Genomic DNA, 19239 nt, shown 5'->3' with positions numbered 1-19239 from the left:
AATTGCCATTTCTTGTGGCTAACTTGTACAACTTGTTTCTACGGGGCTGGTTGCACAGTCCCTGGTCACGATGATACAACTATGTTTCCGATTTTCCTTTCCCGGTCGATGTGGCAGGCATTAAAAGTACTTTACTTTATTCCTTCCATTTTCAAAAAGTACATAAGCATTCGTTATGCTAAAAAGAAATTGCTATTTCTTGTGGCTAACTTATAAAACTTGTTTCTACGGGGCTGGCCTCGCAGTCCCTGGTTCCGATGATACAACTGTATTTTTGATTTTTGTTTCCCGGTCGACATGGCAGTCATTGTTGTCGTTCCTCATATAATTCCCCCCCCCCCCAGTGTTCGAATACGAAGTATGCAAATTGGAACACTGGAAGGTTTGCACCTTTGAGGACCCCACTAATGAATTGCTAGACAATCTTCAGCTCGATAACAGACTTCGCTTCCCCTTAAGAATTTATGCTATCGAACAAAAGACTCCTTAACAATTCTTTAGTGGTTTGCACTTGTGAACGGTTGGGTAACCTTTGTTCTATAGCAAACTTAACTTCCTAGTAGGAATTTTGCTATCGAGCCAAAGATTGTCTAACCGCTTCGGAGTGGTTCTTAGATTGTTTGCCCTGCTATTAAAGGTCTTATTGCTGTTGTTGAAACTTTCTTCATAGTATGCTTTCTGTTGCTGCCTCGTTAAAACTCTTGTCAGAAAAACCCAATTGGGACAAAAACTGGACGAAGGGAAAAAGAGTGCAGCACATACTTTCAGTACAGGTGATGTTTGTCAGCAATAATATCTCTTGAGGTGTGCCACGTTCCAGTTGTTGTGCAACTTTTGTCCATCTTGATTCTCCAACACGTACAAACCTTTCCCGGTGACAGTAGAAACCCGGTAGGGGCCTTCCCATGTTGGACCTAGCTTCTCTATGTTGAGCTCCCGGGTGTTTTGAGTTACTTTCCTTAGGACCAAACCTCCCACTTTGAAATAACAGAGGTTGGCTCTTCGATTATAATATCGTTCCATTCTCTGCTTTTGGGCTTCCATCCTTATATATGCCAAGTCCCTGCGCTCATCGAGTAGCTCCAAGTTGATTAATATTGCTTCGTTGTTTGACTCTTCATTTACTTGGAAATATCTTAAGGTGGGCTCCCCTACTTCCACCGGGATTAAGGCTTCTGCTCCGTACACAAGGGAAAAAGGAGTTTATCCTATGCTTGATTTGGCCGTTGTTCGGTACGCCCATAGCACACCAGGTAGTTTCTCATACCATTTACCTTTCTCCGCTTCCAACCTTTTCTTGAGATTTTATATAATCACTTTATTCGTTGACTCTGCCTAACCATTTGCACTTGGATGGTAGGCAAAGATATGATTCTATTAATTTTCAAGTCTTCAAGAAACTTTGTGATCTTTGCGTCTATAAATTGTGCCACATTATTGCATGCTATCCCTTTTGGTATTCCAAACCTACAGATTATGTTCTCCCACAAGAAATCCACCACTTCACATTCGTCGATCTTCTGATAAGGACCTACTTCAACCCAATTAGAAAAATAGTCAATTAAAAATAAAAGAAACCTTACCTTACCGGGGGTCAGTGGCAGTGGTCCGATGATGTCCATTCCCCACTTCATAACCGGTCACGGAGATAGAACTGAGTGTAGTTGTACTGCCGGTTGATGTACCAATGGTGCATAGCGTTGGCACTTATCGCATTTTTGTATGAAAGCTTTGGCGTCTTGTTCCATGCGGGGCCAATAATATCCTGCCCTAACCAGTTTTAGCACTAAAGAATCTGCGCCTGAATGGTTTCCACATACCCCTTCTTGGACTTCTCGCATAACGTAATTAGCTTCGGATGCTCCCAAACATCGGGCCAGCGGGCCTTGGAAATATTTTCTATACAGTTGGCCTTCTTTAAAGCTATTTCGTGCTGCTTTAGTGCGCAGCGCCCGGGATGCCTTGGAATCTTCGGGAAACTTCACGTGCTCGAGATAATCGAGGATCTCATTCCTCCCATCCCAGACCAAGTTAGTCGTATTTAACTCCTATTAGCTATCCGCATCTAGGACCGAGTGTATGAGTTGTACTACCATCCCGGAATCTGATCCCTTCATTTCCGTTAATGAACTGAGGTTAGCCAATGCATCCGCTTTTGCATTTTCTTCCCTCGGGATATGAGTAATTGACCACTCCTGAAATCGAGCCAGTAGAGCCTGGATACCTTTACTATGTATTGGTTTTGAAGATCCCGTAGACCTGATTTGCCACCAGCTGGGAGTCACGTTTTATTTCTATGACCTCGGAATCTAGTCCCCGGGCCAATTCGAGTCCTGCAATTAAAGCCTCATACTCTGTTTTATTGTTAGTTAAAGGGACCATTATGATGGCTTGCCTTAGGGTTTCTCTCAAAGGCGTGATTAAAACTACGCCAAGCCCAGACCCCTTTACATTGGAGGCTCTGTCCGTAAATAAGGTCCAAAATCCTGATGTCGATTCTGACACCATTACTGCTTCTTTAGTCTTTAGAGGTAGCAATCCCGGACTGAAGTCGTCCACAAAGTCGGCCAAAACTTGTGACTTAATCGCAGTCCTTGGTTTATATTCTATGTCGAATTCACTCATTTTAACGGCCCATTTGGCCAACCTACCCGAGAGTTCGGGTTTGTGAAGGATGTTTCGCAGGGGAAATGTGGTTACCACAGCTATCAGGTGACATTGTAAGTAAGGCCTCAGCTTCCGAGCGGCGACTACGAGAGCTAAGGCCAGCTTCTCCAAATACAGGTAGCGAGTTTTTGCTCCCGTTAAAATTTTACTAACGTAATAAACAGGAGATTACGTACCTTCATCCTCACGGACCAAAACTGCACTTACCGCTACTTCCGAGACTGTGAGGTAGACTAAAAGTGTCTCACCTTCCTTCAGTTTTGGAAGTAATGGAGGCTTGACAAGTATCTTTTCAAATCTTTCAAAGCCTGATGGCATTCCAGGGTCCATTCGAAGTTGTTTTTCTTTTTGAGCAGCGGGCGAAGAAACGGTGGCATTTCTCTGACGACCGAGAAATGAACCTGCTCAAAGTGGCCAATCTCCCCGTGAGCCTTTGGACTTCCTTCACGCTTGACAGCTGGTCCGGGATATCTTCGATGACTTTGATCTTATCGGGATTTACCTCAGTCCCCCTTTGTGATACCAGAAATCCTAGGAACGTGCCGGAGCTGACCCCGAACGCGCACTTCTTAGGGTTAATCTTCATGTTATGCTTCATTAGGATGTCAAAAGTTTCTTGCAGATGCTTAAGGTGATCATCTACGTTCAATGACTTAACGAGCATATCGTCTATATAAACTTCCATAGTTTTCCTTATTTTGTTTTCCAAACATCTTGTTTACGAGCTGCTGATAAGTGGCTTCGACGTTCTTCAACTCGAAGGGCATCACATTATAGCAATATGTGCCGAAATTCGTTATGAACAAAGTCTTTTCCTGATCCTCCGGGTTCATCTTAATTTGGTTGTACCCGGAATAAGCATCGAGGAAACTCATTAACTCGTGCCCGGCTGTCACATCAATCATTTGATCGATATTTGGCAATGGGAATGAGTCTTTCGGGCATGCCTTATTCAAGTCCTTATAATCTACGCACATGCGAAATTTATTGTTCTTCTTAGGAATTACTACTACATTAACTAGCCAATCTGGATACTTTACCTCCCGGATTGAACCGATATCAAGTAGGAGAGTTACCTCCTCTTTGACGAATTTATTCCTGGCCTCCGCAATAGGGCATTTCTTTTGTCTTACCGGAGGGATATTGGGATCCAAGCTTAACTTATGTACGGCCACTTCTGTTGGGATACCTATCATGTCTGCATACGACCACGCAAAACAATCGGCATTATATTTAAGGAATTCGATAAAGCCAGACCTGAGCTCGGGGTGTAGTCCTATCCCCAAGTGGAATTTCCTTTCTAAAGAACTTTTCAAACAATGCAATTTGCTCGAGCTCTTCAGCTGTGGATTTTGTTGCATCTGTATCTTCTGGTACTTGGAAATATCTCGGCACCTGATAAGATTCCGACGCTTCTTCCCCCTAGCTAACTTCATTTGATATGGGAGCGGACACCGTTTATTATAGTTGCTATGCCCCGTGCTCCTTCCTTTTACTATTGGAGACTGAAATTGCATTCATCTCCTTTGTCGCCGGTTGATCGTCCCTTATTTGTTTGATTCATTCGGGCATTGGGAATTTTAGCAACTGATGATACGTCGATGGTACAGCTCTCATCTTGTGCAACCACGGTCTTCGCAGAATAATATTCTATCCCATATCATCGTCCACTGCTTCAAAAAGAGTTGTCTTCATCACTCTTTCGGCGTTCGTAGGAAGCAAGATCTCTCCTCGAGTTGTCATGCTTGCGAGGTTGAATCTGGCGAGGAGTTTTATGGACGGAACTATGGTTCCGGTGAGTTTGACTTGCTCCAATACCCTCCATTTTATGATATTGGCCGAAATCCCTGGATCCACTAGAACACGTTTGATTTTAAAGTCTAATAGATTTAAATAAATTACAAAGGCGTCGTTGTGCAGTAGCAACAGTCCATTTGCATCCTCCTCCGTGAAAGTGATGTCGTCTTTAATGACTTCGCGGAGTCTCTTGCTATGAGTTACCGATACTTTCATCTTCTTTGCTGCCGAGAAGTTAACCCCGTTGATCTCGTTCCCCTCGAAGATCATGTTGATTGTCTGGCGCGGGGGATCTTCCCCTGCTTTCGAGGGTTCTGCGTTGTCACAATTGCGGCCATAGTTGTACTTGGCTCAGTCACTTAAGAATTCTCAAGATGTCCATTCTTCAATAGCGTTGCAACTTCTTCACGCAGATGTCGGCAGTCCCCTGTCCAGTGGCCATTTGTCAATGATACTCGCACCACAAATTGGGATCCCTCTGGTCGGGATCGGACCTCATCGGCTTCGGGAACTGTGCTTCTTTAATGTTCCTCATAGCCGATACCAACTCTACTACACTAACGTTGAAGTTGTATTCTGACAGCCTGGGGTTGGAAGGATCCCGTATACATGATGTTTCTTTGTCCTGCAATGATTTGTTAATCCGACCGCGATCCGTTCTTCTATCGGTAACGAACTTGTCTGTCAACCGAAAACCTATGTCGCGACCTTCAGTTCGTTCATAGGACAAAAACCGGCCCCTCGAAGACCGTCTATCTATGTCAAAATCGTCTTTTGATTTTTCTTTATTCTTCTCCCGACCTTTTGCCAACGCCGAGAAGACAAACTAATCATCTTCAATCCTTATCTAGGACTCGTACCAGTTGTGAACATCCATCCAAGTCGTCGCTTGGAACTCAAGCAAGCTTTCCTTCAATTTACGGGAAGTGACTGAACTTCTCGGATTCAGACCCTTGGTCAATGCTTCAGCCGCCCATTCATCTGTAACAGCCGGGAGAAACATTCTTTCCTTTTGGAACCGGGTGACAAATTCCCGCAGCAATTTGGACTCTCCTTGTGCAATTCTGAATATGTCGGACTTTCGGGCCTGCACCTTTCTGGCACCGACATGAGCCTTATTAAAAGAGTTCGCGAGCATCTCAAAGGAATCTATGGAATGCTCGGGTAACAGCGAATACCACATCAGGGCTCCCCTCGTGAGAGTCTCTCCAAATTTCTTCAGCAAAACCGATTCAGTCTCGTGGGGAGCTAAATCATTCCCCTTCATTGTCGTTGTATAGGTGGTAATATGCTCCTGAGGGTCTGAAGTTCCATCATACTTCGGCACGTCGTGCATTTTGAACTACTTCGGGATTAATTTTGGTGTTGCGCTTGGTTTATACGGCAACTGAGTATACTTCTCTAAGTCTGGCCCATTCAGCACCGGTGGTGCACCCGATATTTGGTCCATGCGGGCATTAACTTCTCTCATAAACCGAAAGAGTTCGCTTTTGAAGGGATCGTTCTCGTTGTTGTGATATGGCCTGCTCCCCCCAGCCCCATCAAAGACGACCTCGCCCCTCGGGGTGTTGTTGTCGACCCTCTACCTTGTTTGATTTGTGGGAGCACCGGGAGGAACTGGACCTCGCCCATTCGCATTATTGGAAGCACCCGACGACGTTTGCTTTAGTTCTTTCATGACCTTATCATGCCGTGTGTGATGGCCAAGAATGGCCTCTTGTTGCTCCTGCATGACTCTTACCGCTTCAACAACATGCTCCTCTTCGGCGTCATCAGGGGTAGCCTCCCGAACATGACATGGATACCGTCTGCCGTGGATCGGCGTGACATCACTTCCCTCGTTGCGGGTATCGCTGATCGAATCCTCACGCTGAGGTTGGTCTCCTTGGACCTCAAGATTGTATGTATTGTTAACACCATTATCTGCCATTTTATGTGATTTTTTCTAAGAACAAATAATCAAAACATGTTAGTAAAAGAGGTAAGGATCAACTTAATTACACAACTATCTAGGCCCCACGGTGGGCGCCAAACTGTTTTATCCATAAAATGATACAGTTGAATTTATATGTGATTTTTAAATAAGTAAATTAATTCGATCCTGAAATAATAGAATAATTGAATAAATACACAATACTTAGCCTCGAAACGAAGATAAAATCGTAGAAACAGTAATTCCGGGAGCAGAGCTTCCGTGCACAGCAGTAATGAAATCAAGGAATATGAAGATAAAATTGTATTAAGCTTTGAATTGATTGTAGCGTAAGTTTTTTCAGAAAAGTCGTCCACTTATAATGATAACGAGGCTCACTATTTATAGATGCACCTAGGGAACAAGGTCCTAGGATCATGTCCTTCTTTAATATCAATTATGAAGGCCATTGATGAAGGCGTAACAGTGAGTATAAATGACAAATTCTCTGTAACGGACAGCGCACTAAATGCTGTAGAATATTCTCCATTAAATATCACCGGGCGGAGGGTATTTATTGGATCTTTACGAGTGTCATTCTTTCCGGTGACAAACGGGATAATTGCCTTCGGTTCTAACTATCCCCTGCCTTAGATTCCACGTGTCACTCTCTTAAGCGGCTACTTAGCATAGCATATTTTACCCTATATAGTTACCCACTTACTTGAACAGATAATCCTACTTATAGTGATATAACTTCTAACATGCAGGTGACTATTACAGAGACTGCGGAAGCCAAGTATCCGACATTGCTTTCGGGACAGTAACAAGGTGGCGCATGCTCTAGCACAATTAGGAATTTAGAATGCTCTAGGGGTGGCAATTTGAGCCTAAACCCATCCAACCCGCCCAGAAATTAATGGGTTGAGTTACAAATATTTTAGCTCATGGGTCTATTTGGGTTGAGCCCAAGTTAGCCCATCATTTTTTATAGCACATTCTGACCCATGAAGTAGCCCAAATATAACCCATGAAGCTCGCCCAAAATAAAGAGATCTCAACCCAACTAAAGGCTTTTCTAGAAATTTACTAAGTTGCCCCATCATTAGTCATGTATCTAAGTTTAAAAATGAGAATCAAGGTTTTTAAGTTTTGATGTAAAAATGAATAATTTTGTAACTGAGTTATGGTGAAATTTACTTATTTAGAAATAACATAAAAGATATTTTTCAACTTACAAATTTTAAATACTAATTTGTTATTTAAAAAAAGATATTTTGATTCTGAAAATACTAATAATATTTTTTTTTGAAAGGAGTGAGTACTTCTTAAGTAGGGAGTAGGGCTTCTTGTGTTACATTGTAAAGAAAAAATAATAACTACATAAATATATATAAATCAAAGTTTGTACAGAAAATTCTCTGGGTTGTTTTTCTCTAAAAGAAATCGACAAAGTTTTCTGAAAAATTCGTGTGGCTGGAAGACTCTTTTCTAAATGAATTGTTTATGGAACAATTGTAACATCAGGGGAAAAAATTCAACTAGCCAAACCTTTATCTTGCACAAAACGTTTCTGCAAAAGATTTTCTGAAACATTGTCTTTTTTTTCAACCGCTATATTCTTTGCTTTATCTTTTTCTTTCTTTTACACTTTTAAGTAGTTATTTAGTTTTAGAAAGTTATAAAAGCTCATAAATAGTTGAGTATAAGATTAATCCATATGTGTTTCTCAGTTAAAAATTTAAAATTAGATATATAGTAATTCATCGTTGTGTATGGAATGAATAAATTATGAGGAAGCTAAGAAAGTAGGGAACATACATAGGTGTATAAAAGGTAAAAGTTTTATTTATGCAAGATAGAGCATTGTTCTAAAACATGGGTCAAGTTGGGCGGGTTGGGCTATGACCCATTGTTTAGCCCATCTTGACCCAGCCCATCTTAGCCCAATTATACTTTGGGTTGGGTTAGGCAATACCCATTTAATGACTCAACCCATCTTGACTCGCCCAAATTCAGCCCAACCCGCCCATTTACCCCCTAGAATGCTCTATCCAACATGTCCATCAAAGCTGCTCCTATAAACTCTATCAAAAAAATCCCAAAAAGACAAAAATATTAGGCCCTACTAAGCAAGTTTCTACGTTTGTTTGTAACAGTTTAGCTAAGCTTGATAATTTATGTGTACTTATAACCTGTTTCTAAAATTAACTTATTTTGAAAAGTATTTTTCACAAAAGTGTTATTCAAAAAAGTACTTTTGGTGAGAAACGATTTGAGGTTTGCTAATTAATTTGAAAAGCACTTTGAAGCAATAGTTAGTGTCTGGCCAAGCTTTTAAAAAGTGCTTTTAAGTGTATTTTTTTCAAAAATTCTTTTAGAAAGAAACTATTTTTTATGCTTTTCAACAAATGTTTTTGCTTCTACTCGGAAGCACTCTTTTCCTTCTAAAAACTTGCCAAATACCTTAACTTTGAAAAAAAAAGTATTTTTGACAATAAATAAATAAAAAAAGTACTTTGGCCAAAATGAAGCTTGGCCACACAGGCTATCAGTGACCTTAGTATTAATGATCACACTTCCGCTTTCATTAACCTTACAACTAATATAATACATCTCTAATATTAGTAATAACATTTTTTTTCCTTACCCCAAAAAATAGTTCAGGGGTCGGAGATAGATGTCTCATCTAGCACCTATAAATACCCTTCTTGTAATATTATTATGCAATGTTCAATAAGTCAATTATTATTTTAGTAGATAGGGACCTCAAGGAGATGGTGGTAGATGCTAAGAGGGTGAACGATATATTGATGGTTATTAAGCTAGTGGTTGGTGGGCTCACTTTAAGCATGATTAGTGCTTACGCCCCGCAGGCATGCTTGGACGAGGAGATTAAAAGGCACTTTTGGGAGAATTTGGATGAGCTGGTGCGAGGTATTCCGCACAACGAGAAGTTATTCATAGGAGGTGATTTTAATGGTCATATTGGGGAGACGTCTAGGGCTATGATGATGTGCATGGCAGGTTTAGTTTTGGAGTTAGGAATGAGGGTGGTACTTCTTTGCTGGATTTCGCTAAAGCTTTTGATCTGGTGGCAGCTAACTCGTGTTTCCAGAAGAGTGAGGACCATTTAGTCACATTTCGGAGTACGGTGGCCAAGACTCAGATTGATTACCTTCTTTGTAGGAAAAGTGATAGAGTCTTATGTACTGATTGCAAGTTTATACCGAGCGAGTGGCTTTCGACCCAACATAGGCTCTTGGTAATGGACTTGGAGATCAAGAGAGAGAGGAAGAAGAGACCGGTATACGACCAACCTAAGATCAAGTAGGGAGCCTTGAATAAGGACAAAGCTCGGGTATTAAGGGAGAAGTTGTTGGCTATGGGAGCCTGGAGGAGTAGCGGGAATGCGAGTAGTATGTGGGCTACGACAACGGACTGCATTAGGGAAGCTGCGAGAGAGGTGTTAGGGATTACAAAGGGTTACTCGGGGGGCACAAATGACACTGGTGATGAAATAGAGAGGTCCAACGAAAAGTGAAAGCCAAGAAATCGACATATGTAAAGCTAGTGGAGAGCGCAGATGAGGAGGAAAAGAGGACGAATATAAGTGTTATAAAAATTCAAAGAAAGAGGCAAAGTTAGCGGTCACGGCGGCCAAGAAAGCAGCATTTGAGCGCTTGTATGATGAACTTGGGGGCAGAGTTGGTGACAAGAAATTGTTTAGGCTAGCCAAGGTTAGAGAGAGGAAGGCTCGGGACCTGGACCAAGTGAGGTGTATCAAAGACGAAGAAGGCTAGGTATGGTGTAAGAAATGTGTATTAGGCGCAGGTGATAGATATACTTCCATAAATTCTTGAACGAAGATGGGGACAGGAACATCGTGCTTTGGGAGTTGCAGAACTCAGAAAGCAAGCTTGATTTTGTGTTTTGTAGGCACATTAAAGTTAAGGAGGTGATGCAGAAGATGAGTAGGGGTATGCCGACTGGGCCCGACGAGATTCCGGTGGAATTTTGGAAGGATGCGGGTCGGACAGGTTTGGAGTGGCTCACTGGACTGTTTAATGTCATTTGTAGGACGAAGAATATGCCCGGAGAATGGAGGCAGAGTTTGATGGTTCCGTTGTACAAGAACAAAGGAGATGTACAAAATTGCAACAACTATAGGGGTATTAAGCTGCTGAGTCACACTATATAAGTGTGGGAGAGGATAGTGAAGAGGAGGGTGAGGAGGAGTATGTCTATCTTAGAGAATCATTTTGGATTCATGCCGGGACGGTCGACTACTGAAATTATTCATCTTATGAGGAGATTGATAGAACAGTATAGGGCGCGGAAGAATGACTTGCATATAGTGTTCATTGACCTAGAAAAAGATTACGACAAAGTCCCAAGAGATGTTTTATGGAGATGTTTGGAGGCTAGCAGAGTCCCGGTAGCGTACATTAGGGTAATCAATAATATGTACAACGGAGCTAAGACTAAGGTGAGGACGGTAGGAGGAGACTTGGATAATTTCCCAATGGTGATAGGGTTGCACCAGGGATCAGCTCTTAGCCCATTTTTATTCGCTCTGGCAATGGATGTGCTGACGTGACACATCTAAGGGGAGGTGCCATAATGTATGTTATTTGTAAATGACATAGTGCTAATTGACAAGACGTGTTGCGAGGTTAATGCTAGGCTGGAGGTGTGGAAACAGATCCTAGAGTCTAAAGATTTCAAGTTGAGTAGGAAAAAAAATAAAATACTTGGAGTGCACGTTCAGTGTTGGGATGCATAAAGTTGACGTGGAACTAAAGCTTGATACACAAGTAATCCCCCCCCCCCTCCCCCCTAATAGATAGTTTTAAATACCTTGGGTCTGTAATACCCTAAAGGAGAGATTGAAGAGTATGTTACTCATCGTATTGGAGCAAGGTAGATAAAATGTAGACTCACATCTGATATTTTATGTGATAGAAATGTACCACCAAGTCTTAAGGATAAGTTCTACATGGCGATAGTTAGACCGGGTATGTTGTATGGAGCCGAGTGCTGGCCAGTCAAAATATTTCATGTCCAGAAGAAAAAAGTAGCGTAAATGAGGATGTTGAGATGGATGTGTGGATATTAAGTTATTAGGGACAAGGTGGACGTGGCTCTTATGGAAGACAAGTTGCGAGAATCGAGGTCGAGATGGTTCGGGCATGTGAATAGGAGAGACATTGATGTCCCAGTTAGGTGTGACAAGTTGATCATGGCGGGTCAGAGGAAGGGTAGAGAGAGGCCTAAGAAATACTGGGGAGAGGTAATTAGATAGGACATAGCACTACTTCACTTTACAGAGGGCATGACCCTCGATAAGAAGATGTGGAGATCGAGTATTGGGATTGTGGGTTGACAAGTTTCTCCTAATCTCACCAGCAGTATTAGTTTACTATTCCTAGTTCCTTGTTGGTACACGATGCGTCATTCATACTGATAGCATTGGCACTATTCTTGTATTTTTCTAGCCTTAGATCTTTGTTATTACACGGCTATTACATTGTTGTTATTATTGTTTGTTTATTGCTCCTTTTTGTATTCCTGAGCCAAGGGTCTACCAGAAATAACTTCTCTACCCTCGTAAGGTAGAGGTAAAATCTGCGTACACAATACTCTTCCCAGATCCTACTTGTGAAATTTCACTAGATTTGTTGTTGATACTTACAAACGTTTGTGCCTCATAATATTTAGCCTATTTAATCTTCAGCAAGTAATCAGGTTTGGGTTGTTGACTATTCTAAATGAGTTTTCTTTAGCCAATCTATCAAAGTCATTGATAGATTCCCTTTTGCCATATTTCTAATTAACATCATTTAACTTTTACAAGTCTTTACTAATCTAGACTTTGATTGACAGTAAAATCATAAATTGCCTCACGCTCAACATTCGAATAAGAAACCAATGCTTTTATTTTCCTTCAACAAAAACACAAAGTGAACTCCAAATATAAGCCAAAAGTACCTAAAAGACAAGGATCACTGGAGCAACATTTCAATTTGGTTTTGGTTATGCTTTAGGATGATATTATTTTTAAAAGGTGCTTTAAACATTTTTGTAGAAACAATTACATAGTCGTATTAGATTTTAGATTCATCCTTAGATTTCTTAATAAACAAAAGAAATGGTTACACTAAATTATTTTAAAACACTATCAAAGTAGTCTTTGAAACCAATACAACTTATTCCTACGAACACCATCTTATCGTATCATCACTCTTTATAAAACCTGTTCTATTTCATTTGAACATATTAAAAATGCACATAAAACATCCAACTAGGTAAATTAGAACATAACCAATAAGTAATTGTAAAACAGCTTATATTGACAAAAGAAGGTAGAAACAGCTATTGTACTATTGCAAACTCCAAACAGCACCTACACCATTTGAAATAGCGGTAAAAAAACATGTGCATTTTTACTCCAACGGAAAAGGTGTTTTACTATGAAGATCAATGAACTACACCACATACAGCAGTGCAGTACAGTACACATGCAATGGAGAAGAAAAATAAGGTAAAACCAAGAATTATTACATCCCGAAAAAAAAAATATTATCTCCGTTCACTTTTACTTGGCACGTTTTGACTTTTCACATCCCTTAAAAAATAATAAATAAAATACTTAATTTACTATAATACTCATATTAATTGATGCATATTTTATTAAATTTAAAAATAAAATTTGAAATGAATAATAAATACGGTAAAATTAACAGGAAAAAAAATTATGTTCTCATGTTATACGTAAAGTGACAAGTAAAAATAAAAATATATTTTAATATACCTATCAAGTAAAAATGAACGGAAGAAATAAGGGTCAAATATGTCCTTATAGTATCAAAAATAATTTTTAAAAATATCTTTCGTTATATTATCCGGATATATCAAACCCTACTATAAGGCAAATATACCCTTATTTTTAAGGGTTCACTTACAAAAAATACCACCCGGCCCAAAGTCCACCCCAATTGCTTCTCTCTCTCCTCTCTTCTCCTCAACTTACTGTTATGAACACGACCGGAATCTACATCGGCTAACTCGTCGTAAACCATGGAGAACCTTCAGATTTGTCAACTCACACCTTCTCTTCTCCTTTCTCTATTACCTATATAGACATTTGTATGCGGATCTGGAGAAATACATAAAAGAGGCCGGAGATCTGAAAGTTTTGGATCTGGATTTTACTGGATCTGACCGGAAATACATTTTCCCAGCGAGTCATTTGCTCTTTTTTTCATATTTTCCTTTTATTTTACGAATCTGGAAGGGAAACGAAACAGATAGCTGAAACTCCGATCTTGGTGTTTGGTCGGAATCTTGTCGATGAATTTTCCGGCGACCTTGTGCGCATGTTCCCTCTGACCGCTGCTCCATTGTCTAACGCCTTTGTACTCAGGCGACTTTTATTGTTCGTCTGTTAGTTACTTCATTTTTCAAAACCAAAATTTTGGACTGTGGTATTGAAATTAATCTAATTGGTTTTGGGGTTAGATTTTTGAAAATCTGCTAGAATCTTGATATCCAAACTTATTAAATTGCTGGAGAAATTGAAAAATTTTATTATTGCCATGGTCTCATCGACAGTGTTGAGATTGCTCATCGGGTTTACTAACTTTGTATGTTCTATTTTGATGTTCCTATATAGTACATTTTAAACAGTTCCGGCGAACATTCGATAATTTATGCACAATCTTTATTTATTGTTTTTGTAACTAACAAGGGAACTTGGGGCGGGTAGTATTTTTTGTAAGTGAATAGGGTAAAAACAAGAACAGGTCAATTTAATCTGGTGCAGCCACGTATAAAAAATAAGGGTATATGATCAATTTAATAATAGATAGATATATTTGACCTCTCTCCGTTTATCCAATTGCTTTAAACCTAAAAAGCTAGGGCGAATTTAGAAAGTCAAGCCTGATAAAAGGATAAACCACTAGTCTTGAGATACGCAAATTTAAACTCATATTTTTAAACAATTTACTCATCCAATTCTTTATAATTTGCAACTTCTGCCATAGTGACAACAGTTACTTGACTCAACTTCTCATCATTGACTGCAACAAGTTGTTCATTTTTTTCGTTGCATCCGTTGGGTCTTCCTTTTGAGATGAATTTTAAGAAATCGTTTCTTTTAGTATGCTATTACGGTTATTTGCTTATTAGTTCAATTTTTAAAATGTGAAAACAATTTGTAAACGATCCTTAGAATGTAAAGAAATAAAGATCTGAAGTATGGGGTTCTGATGTAGCTCGAGTAGTGAAAAAAGGAACTATCGGGCAACGAAGAACACCTTTACTGTTCCAGACATTCAACGGTTCCCACAACCATGTATGTGGCAACACCTGCCTTATGTCTGGTTCAGACACATAGCACAACCAACTTTTAGACACAAGGGTCAATCTAACAATTGTTATGATCTTATTTTGTTAAATGAACACATACCAACTAAGACAATAAAACGATAACAGCCCTAGCAGTCTTTTAGATGTACATAATACTACTGTAGTTTTCATAAACGATAAAGAATTTAAAGGAACTGAAACAGAGGCAGATGGTAATCTCCAGGCGTAGAACAACACTTTACATCTAAAAATTACAGATAATCAGAGGCAGGATGAAGCAGTTAACAAAATTTGGAGGTGTGCGTAACCCAAAATTCGGGAATCATTTTTCTGTGACAAATTAGGGCTTTAAACACCACCTTCTGACAATTTTGGAGAGACCATAAAAACAAGGCAAAACAAAATGCCATGTAGTTTATGAGGCCCAACTCCAGGAACATATCCACCAAACGAACGAGCAGATAATTTCAGATTTCACACAAAATACCTACTTCTACCTGCTACCAAGTTCAAAATTGAAAATAATTGTTGCTAAAATGCACCAAATAGCTTAAAATTCTGGATCGGCCTTTACCTAATCGCCAATACCAAAAATGATAAAAAGATAAAGAGTAAGAAGAAAGAAAAAATAATATGGAAAAGGGTGATTGTTGCTCATATTCTATGGGTGTAAAAGGGTCTTTCATGCCATGGCGATGGCATTCAGTACGAGGAATTTTTTTCTAATCATCGCAAAACCACCTCTTTATAAATTTAAAAAAAAAACTCAAGAAATAAATATCCAGTTTTAAATGTTCTATAAAAATAAACATGTTGATGTAAAAATGCACAAATAGATCGAGGCAACAAAAAATAAAATAAGACCTAAAATCTGCAAAAAAAAAAAAAATGGTATCTGGAGTGAGAGATATCCACTTATTCTTGTGAAAATAAATTGAAGCTTACAGAGTATGCGTCGATTGTAATAGCATTTATAGAAGAAGAACTGGGGTGAACCCTAATTAAGATTCCTTGGAACAAGTCATAACAAGGCTGGTTTGACAGCATAAGGCTTCGTGTAGGCCCAGATGTAAGGTTTATTTGGTTTGGGCTTGCACTGCAACTATACCTTGGTCCATATTCAGTTTTTGGAAGGTGTTACTATTAGTTCACGTGTTAGTACTAGGGGTGTACAAACCGAACCGGCAAATCGCACCAAACCAATTAAAAAATCCGACTGGATTTGGTTTGATTTGGTTTGGTATTGAGTAAAAAAATCTGAACCAAATCGACATATAAATATATAATTTTTTATACATAATTTTAAGACTTTATATAGAATTTTATTTAAAAGATGTCTAGAAATATTTGAGATCCTCTCATGGGATATAATATTTAATAGAACTATAAAGTGCATTCATTTTTATTTACTTTAATTAAATAGATTGTATCACTTTCTTATTATGTGTTATTGAAATGTGTCAATCATCTCTTTGTTCTTTCATATTCATATGTCAAGATTTATTATATGTTTTTCGAATTTGAAGTGGTATTTCGATAATCTAAAATTACATAGAACATATCATTATTTAGGTATCATCTTGATTTTTATGTTTAATTATTAAATTTGATTAATCCTGAAAGCGTACATCAACAAAAAATTATTGGTAGACGACTAAGAAAATAAACTATTATGTGTTACTAAAAATAATTCTCCCGTAAGATCACTTTAATAGATCATATGTTTGTTATTTTTTTTAATTTTTAGTAAACATATATTCACTAATCAAAATTTTATCTATAACTTTAATAATGCAAGATTGAAATAATATTCATGTAACAAAAAAATTCGAAAACCCCAAAAAATCCGACAAATTTTGATAAAATTCGAACCAACCCAATCCATATACACCCCTAGTTAGTACAAAGCTTTTTGAGAAGAGAAAGAAAAATTAACCCAAATAGCCGTCCACTTAATCTCTTAAACTGAAAATAGCTGGCTAATATATAATATATGTATAAATTATGTATACCGACTAGAAAAAGTAAACAGTGAATCTGGTAAGTTATTTGTGTTACAATTCCAATGAGAAATAATCATCGCATAATAATATTACAATTAACTAGCCATATAACAAAAAAATTAACACACAGGTAATGCGGCATTAAAAAAATTGCAGAAATATGACACTTTTTGGGTGTTCTTTAACTTTTGACTTCCGCTTGCCCCATGGATAGAATTTTAAGGTAAAAAATTAAAAGTGTTGCCCACGGGGCAAGCGATGGGAAACACCTGTTAAACTTGAAGTACTGACCATAATGCAAGAGGGAAAAAAATTCAATATCATCCAGTTTGACGGTTATTTGTGTACTTTACCTTGTGACATTATACTAAATAAAAGTATTTTATAATTAAAATGCCCTAAAAGTAGGCAACTCACACACAATGGTGGAGGCAAGATTTTCGCTAAGTAAGTTCAAAAAATAAAAAAGTAAAAAACTAGAGAGATTGTGGCTAGTGGAAATTGAACTAGCGACCTCACAAAAATTGGGCTATACTTCTGAGTTGTGTCAAGGGATTCAAAATTTAATATATAAAGGTCACAAACAGATTTTGCATTATATGTACCGTGTAATCTATATATCTATATAATCTAGGGACATTAGCCAGTGACGTGGCACATCTCTTTAACAAGGAATGCTATTTATCTTTTTTTGTCATTTTTTGCCTTTTTTTCAATTTGAGTATATAATGTAAATACATAAAAACAACAAACAGTTGTGAGGGCAAATCAAGAGTTGCAATGGATGGCTAAATGATGGGTTCTTAAAAAATAAAAAATTGAAGCCAATTAATGTTCGGTTTCTGTAAATCTATATAATGTGGACGACTAATTCTTCGGCCCATTCATATATTTTCGATCTCCACAAAGAAGCTTCGTGTGGTCTCTTTGCCTGCGTATTCAAAATACGGTATTTTGTCCATTATTTTTTAGTTTTTTTTTAACTTTAAACCTTTTTACTAAATTAAAGTTATTTTGCAGTAGAATAATAGATTCATGAGGCGATGCTAAATCTGTGGCGAAAGGTCGAGCACCACCAAATATTACTGGTATCATGAAGTTATTCTTTGCATTAGTTTATTTTTAAAATTGATATTTTTTTCCTGTTTAAAGCGATTTGAAATGTTTAGCGTATGCGTGCAATCAATTCGTCGTCTTTTTCTTTGTGTTATGTTTATGAATTCCTATGTTTATTCTCTTACTTAATTTTTTCCTTTCCGGGTTATCATTTTCGCCTTGCTTAAATGACAAAATATGATTAGTGAACTTGAACTGCTTTTGAGAATAATTTGAAGAACTCAGTTTTTGGTAAAATAATGGTAAACTCACCTTCTCGTAATCATGCTATTTCTTATGCGTTCCTTTGATCTTTGAGCTGTAAACCACAGTAACCTGTAGGTATTTATTCTTAATTTATTAATATATTAAACAATGGAAATTGTGGTATAAGGCATGAACAATATATACCGTACAGTGATTTACATCACTTTTTTGACCCAAGTTATTTGTGAACTGAAATACTTTTTTCACCCGACTTTTGATACTTTTAACATTAAAAAGACACTCGAATCTGCCCTAATGTTTGATACAAGTTTAGAAAAATCATAAAGAATACATATTTGAAAATCTGAGTCTATCGCTGAATTGATATCGGTAGCCGAACACGTACCGTGGCAAAATTTAGTTTTGAGTTGTGTTATTTAATTTTTCCCTTTGTGAATAATTTCTCTCTTTTATTTGTTGTTCTACTTTTAATTGTTTTTTGCAAAAGCAGAACATACATACCCTTTTTTAAAATTACCTTATACAAAATACATATCCTTTTTTAAAATACATTTTCGTTGTAAAATTTTCGATAATTTCAGTTTACATCTTTCATTTATATAACTTTGGGTCTTCCTATTGTACCAATTTTTCGTATTATTGTTAGAAAAGTATCAGTTGATCAGAACGTACGAAGGGCTTGCAGGGTGAACGGCATTTTGTTGTACTACTAACACTAGATGCACTAGAGTAATTTAGTAGCGCCTTTTGAATCGCGATCTGATTATTTAAAATAATATAATTTGTTAATTTGAAATTTTGGGTTTAAAAAAAATTTAAACCTTAATTTTACGTTTGATTTTAGGAACTTGGGAACTAGAGCTAATGATGATGACTGAATTGTGTATGCAAACAAATTTTAATATGAATAAACTCATCTGGTACAGGCTGAATTCATAATTTGAAGGGGTAGTTTGAATATATGTTCACCGTATAATTTAATAAAGAATATAAAATTCAATTTATGTGATGGTGTTTGAATTTAGAGAGTGAAACGAGTAAAATGAGTTCTCTTTTTCCATGATTATTTCATATTCTTTTTAAAGATTTTGAATGGTTAATTATTGTGACATATAATACTTTATATAATTATCAAGTATGCAAATTTTATTCCAAAAATCTTAA

The 19239-nt window shown here is 37.8% G+C and overlaps 1 protein-coding gene, 1 long non-coding RNA gene and 1 other non-coding gene across 3 annotated transcripts; 1 reads left to right on the top strand and 2 right to left on the bottom strand.

Annotated features, from left to right (window-relative positions):
• Positions 1-5311: 5311 nt before the first annotated feature.
• Positions 5312-5731, bottom strand: LOC142163882 (uncharacterized). Its single transcript, XM_075221034.1, has one exon. The coding sequence runs from the start codon at positions 5729-5731 to the stop codon at positions 5312-5314; it is 420 nt and encodes a 139-aa protein (XP_075077135.1).
• A 9667-nt stretch (positions 5732-15398) lies between these two features.
• LOC142164500 (small nucleolar RNA snoR8a) lies at positions 15399-15489 on the bottom strand. Its single transcript, XR_012695266.1, has one exon. It is a non-coding gene; the product is annotated as a small nucleolar RNA snoR8a (small nucleolar RNA).
• A 2036-nt stretch (positions 15490-17525) lies between these two features.
• On the top strand, positions 17526-17957 carry LOC142164364 (uncharacterized). The gene is made up of 2 exons (XR_012695143.1): positions 17526-17701; positions 17773-17957. It is a non-coding gene; the product is annotated as an uncharacterized LOC142164364 (long non-coding RNA).
• The last annotated feature ends 1282 nt before the right edge of the window (positions 17958-19239 follow it).

Source organism: Nicotiana tabacum, chromosome 9 (genome assembly GCF_000715075.1).
Source record: "Nicotiana tabacum cultivar K326 chromosome 9, ASM71507v2, whole genome shotgun sequence".
Lineage (NCBI taxonomy): Eukaryota > Viridiplantae > Streptophyta > Magnoliopsida > Solanales > Solanaceae > Nicotiana > Nicotiana tabacum.
This window is presented reverse-complemented; position numbering and strand designations above follow the sequence as displayed.

Excerpts from the sequence above, each read along its gene's own strand:
- LOC142163882 (XM_075221034.1), bottom strand. The coding sequence starts at position 5,731 with ATGAAGGGGAATGATTTAGCTCCCCACGAGACTGAATCGGTTTTGCTG.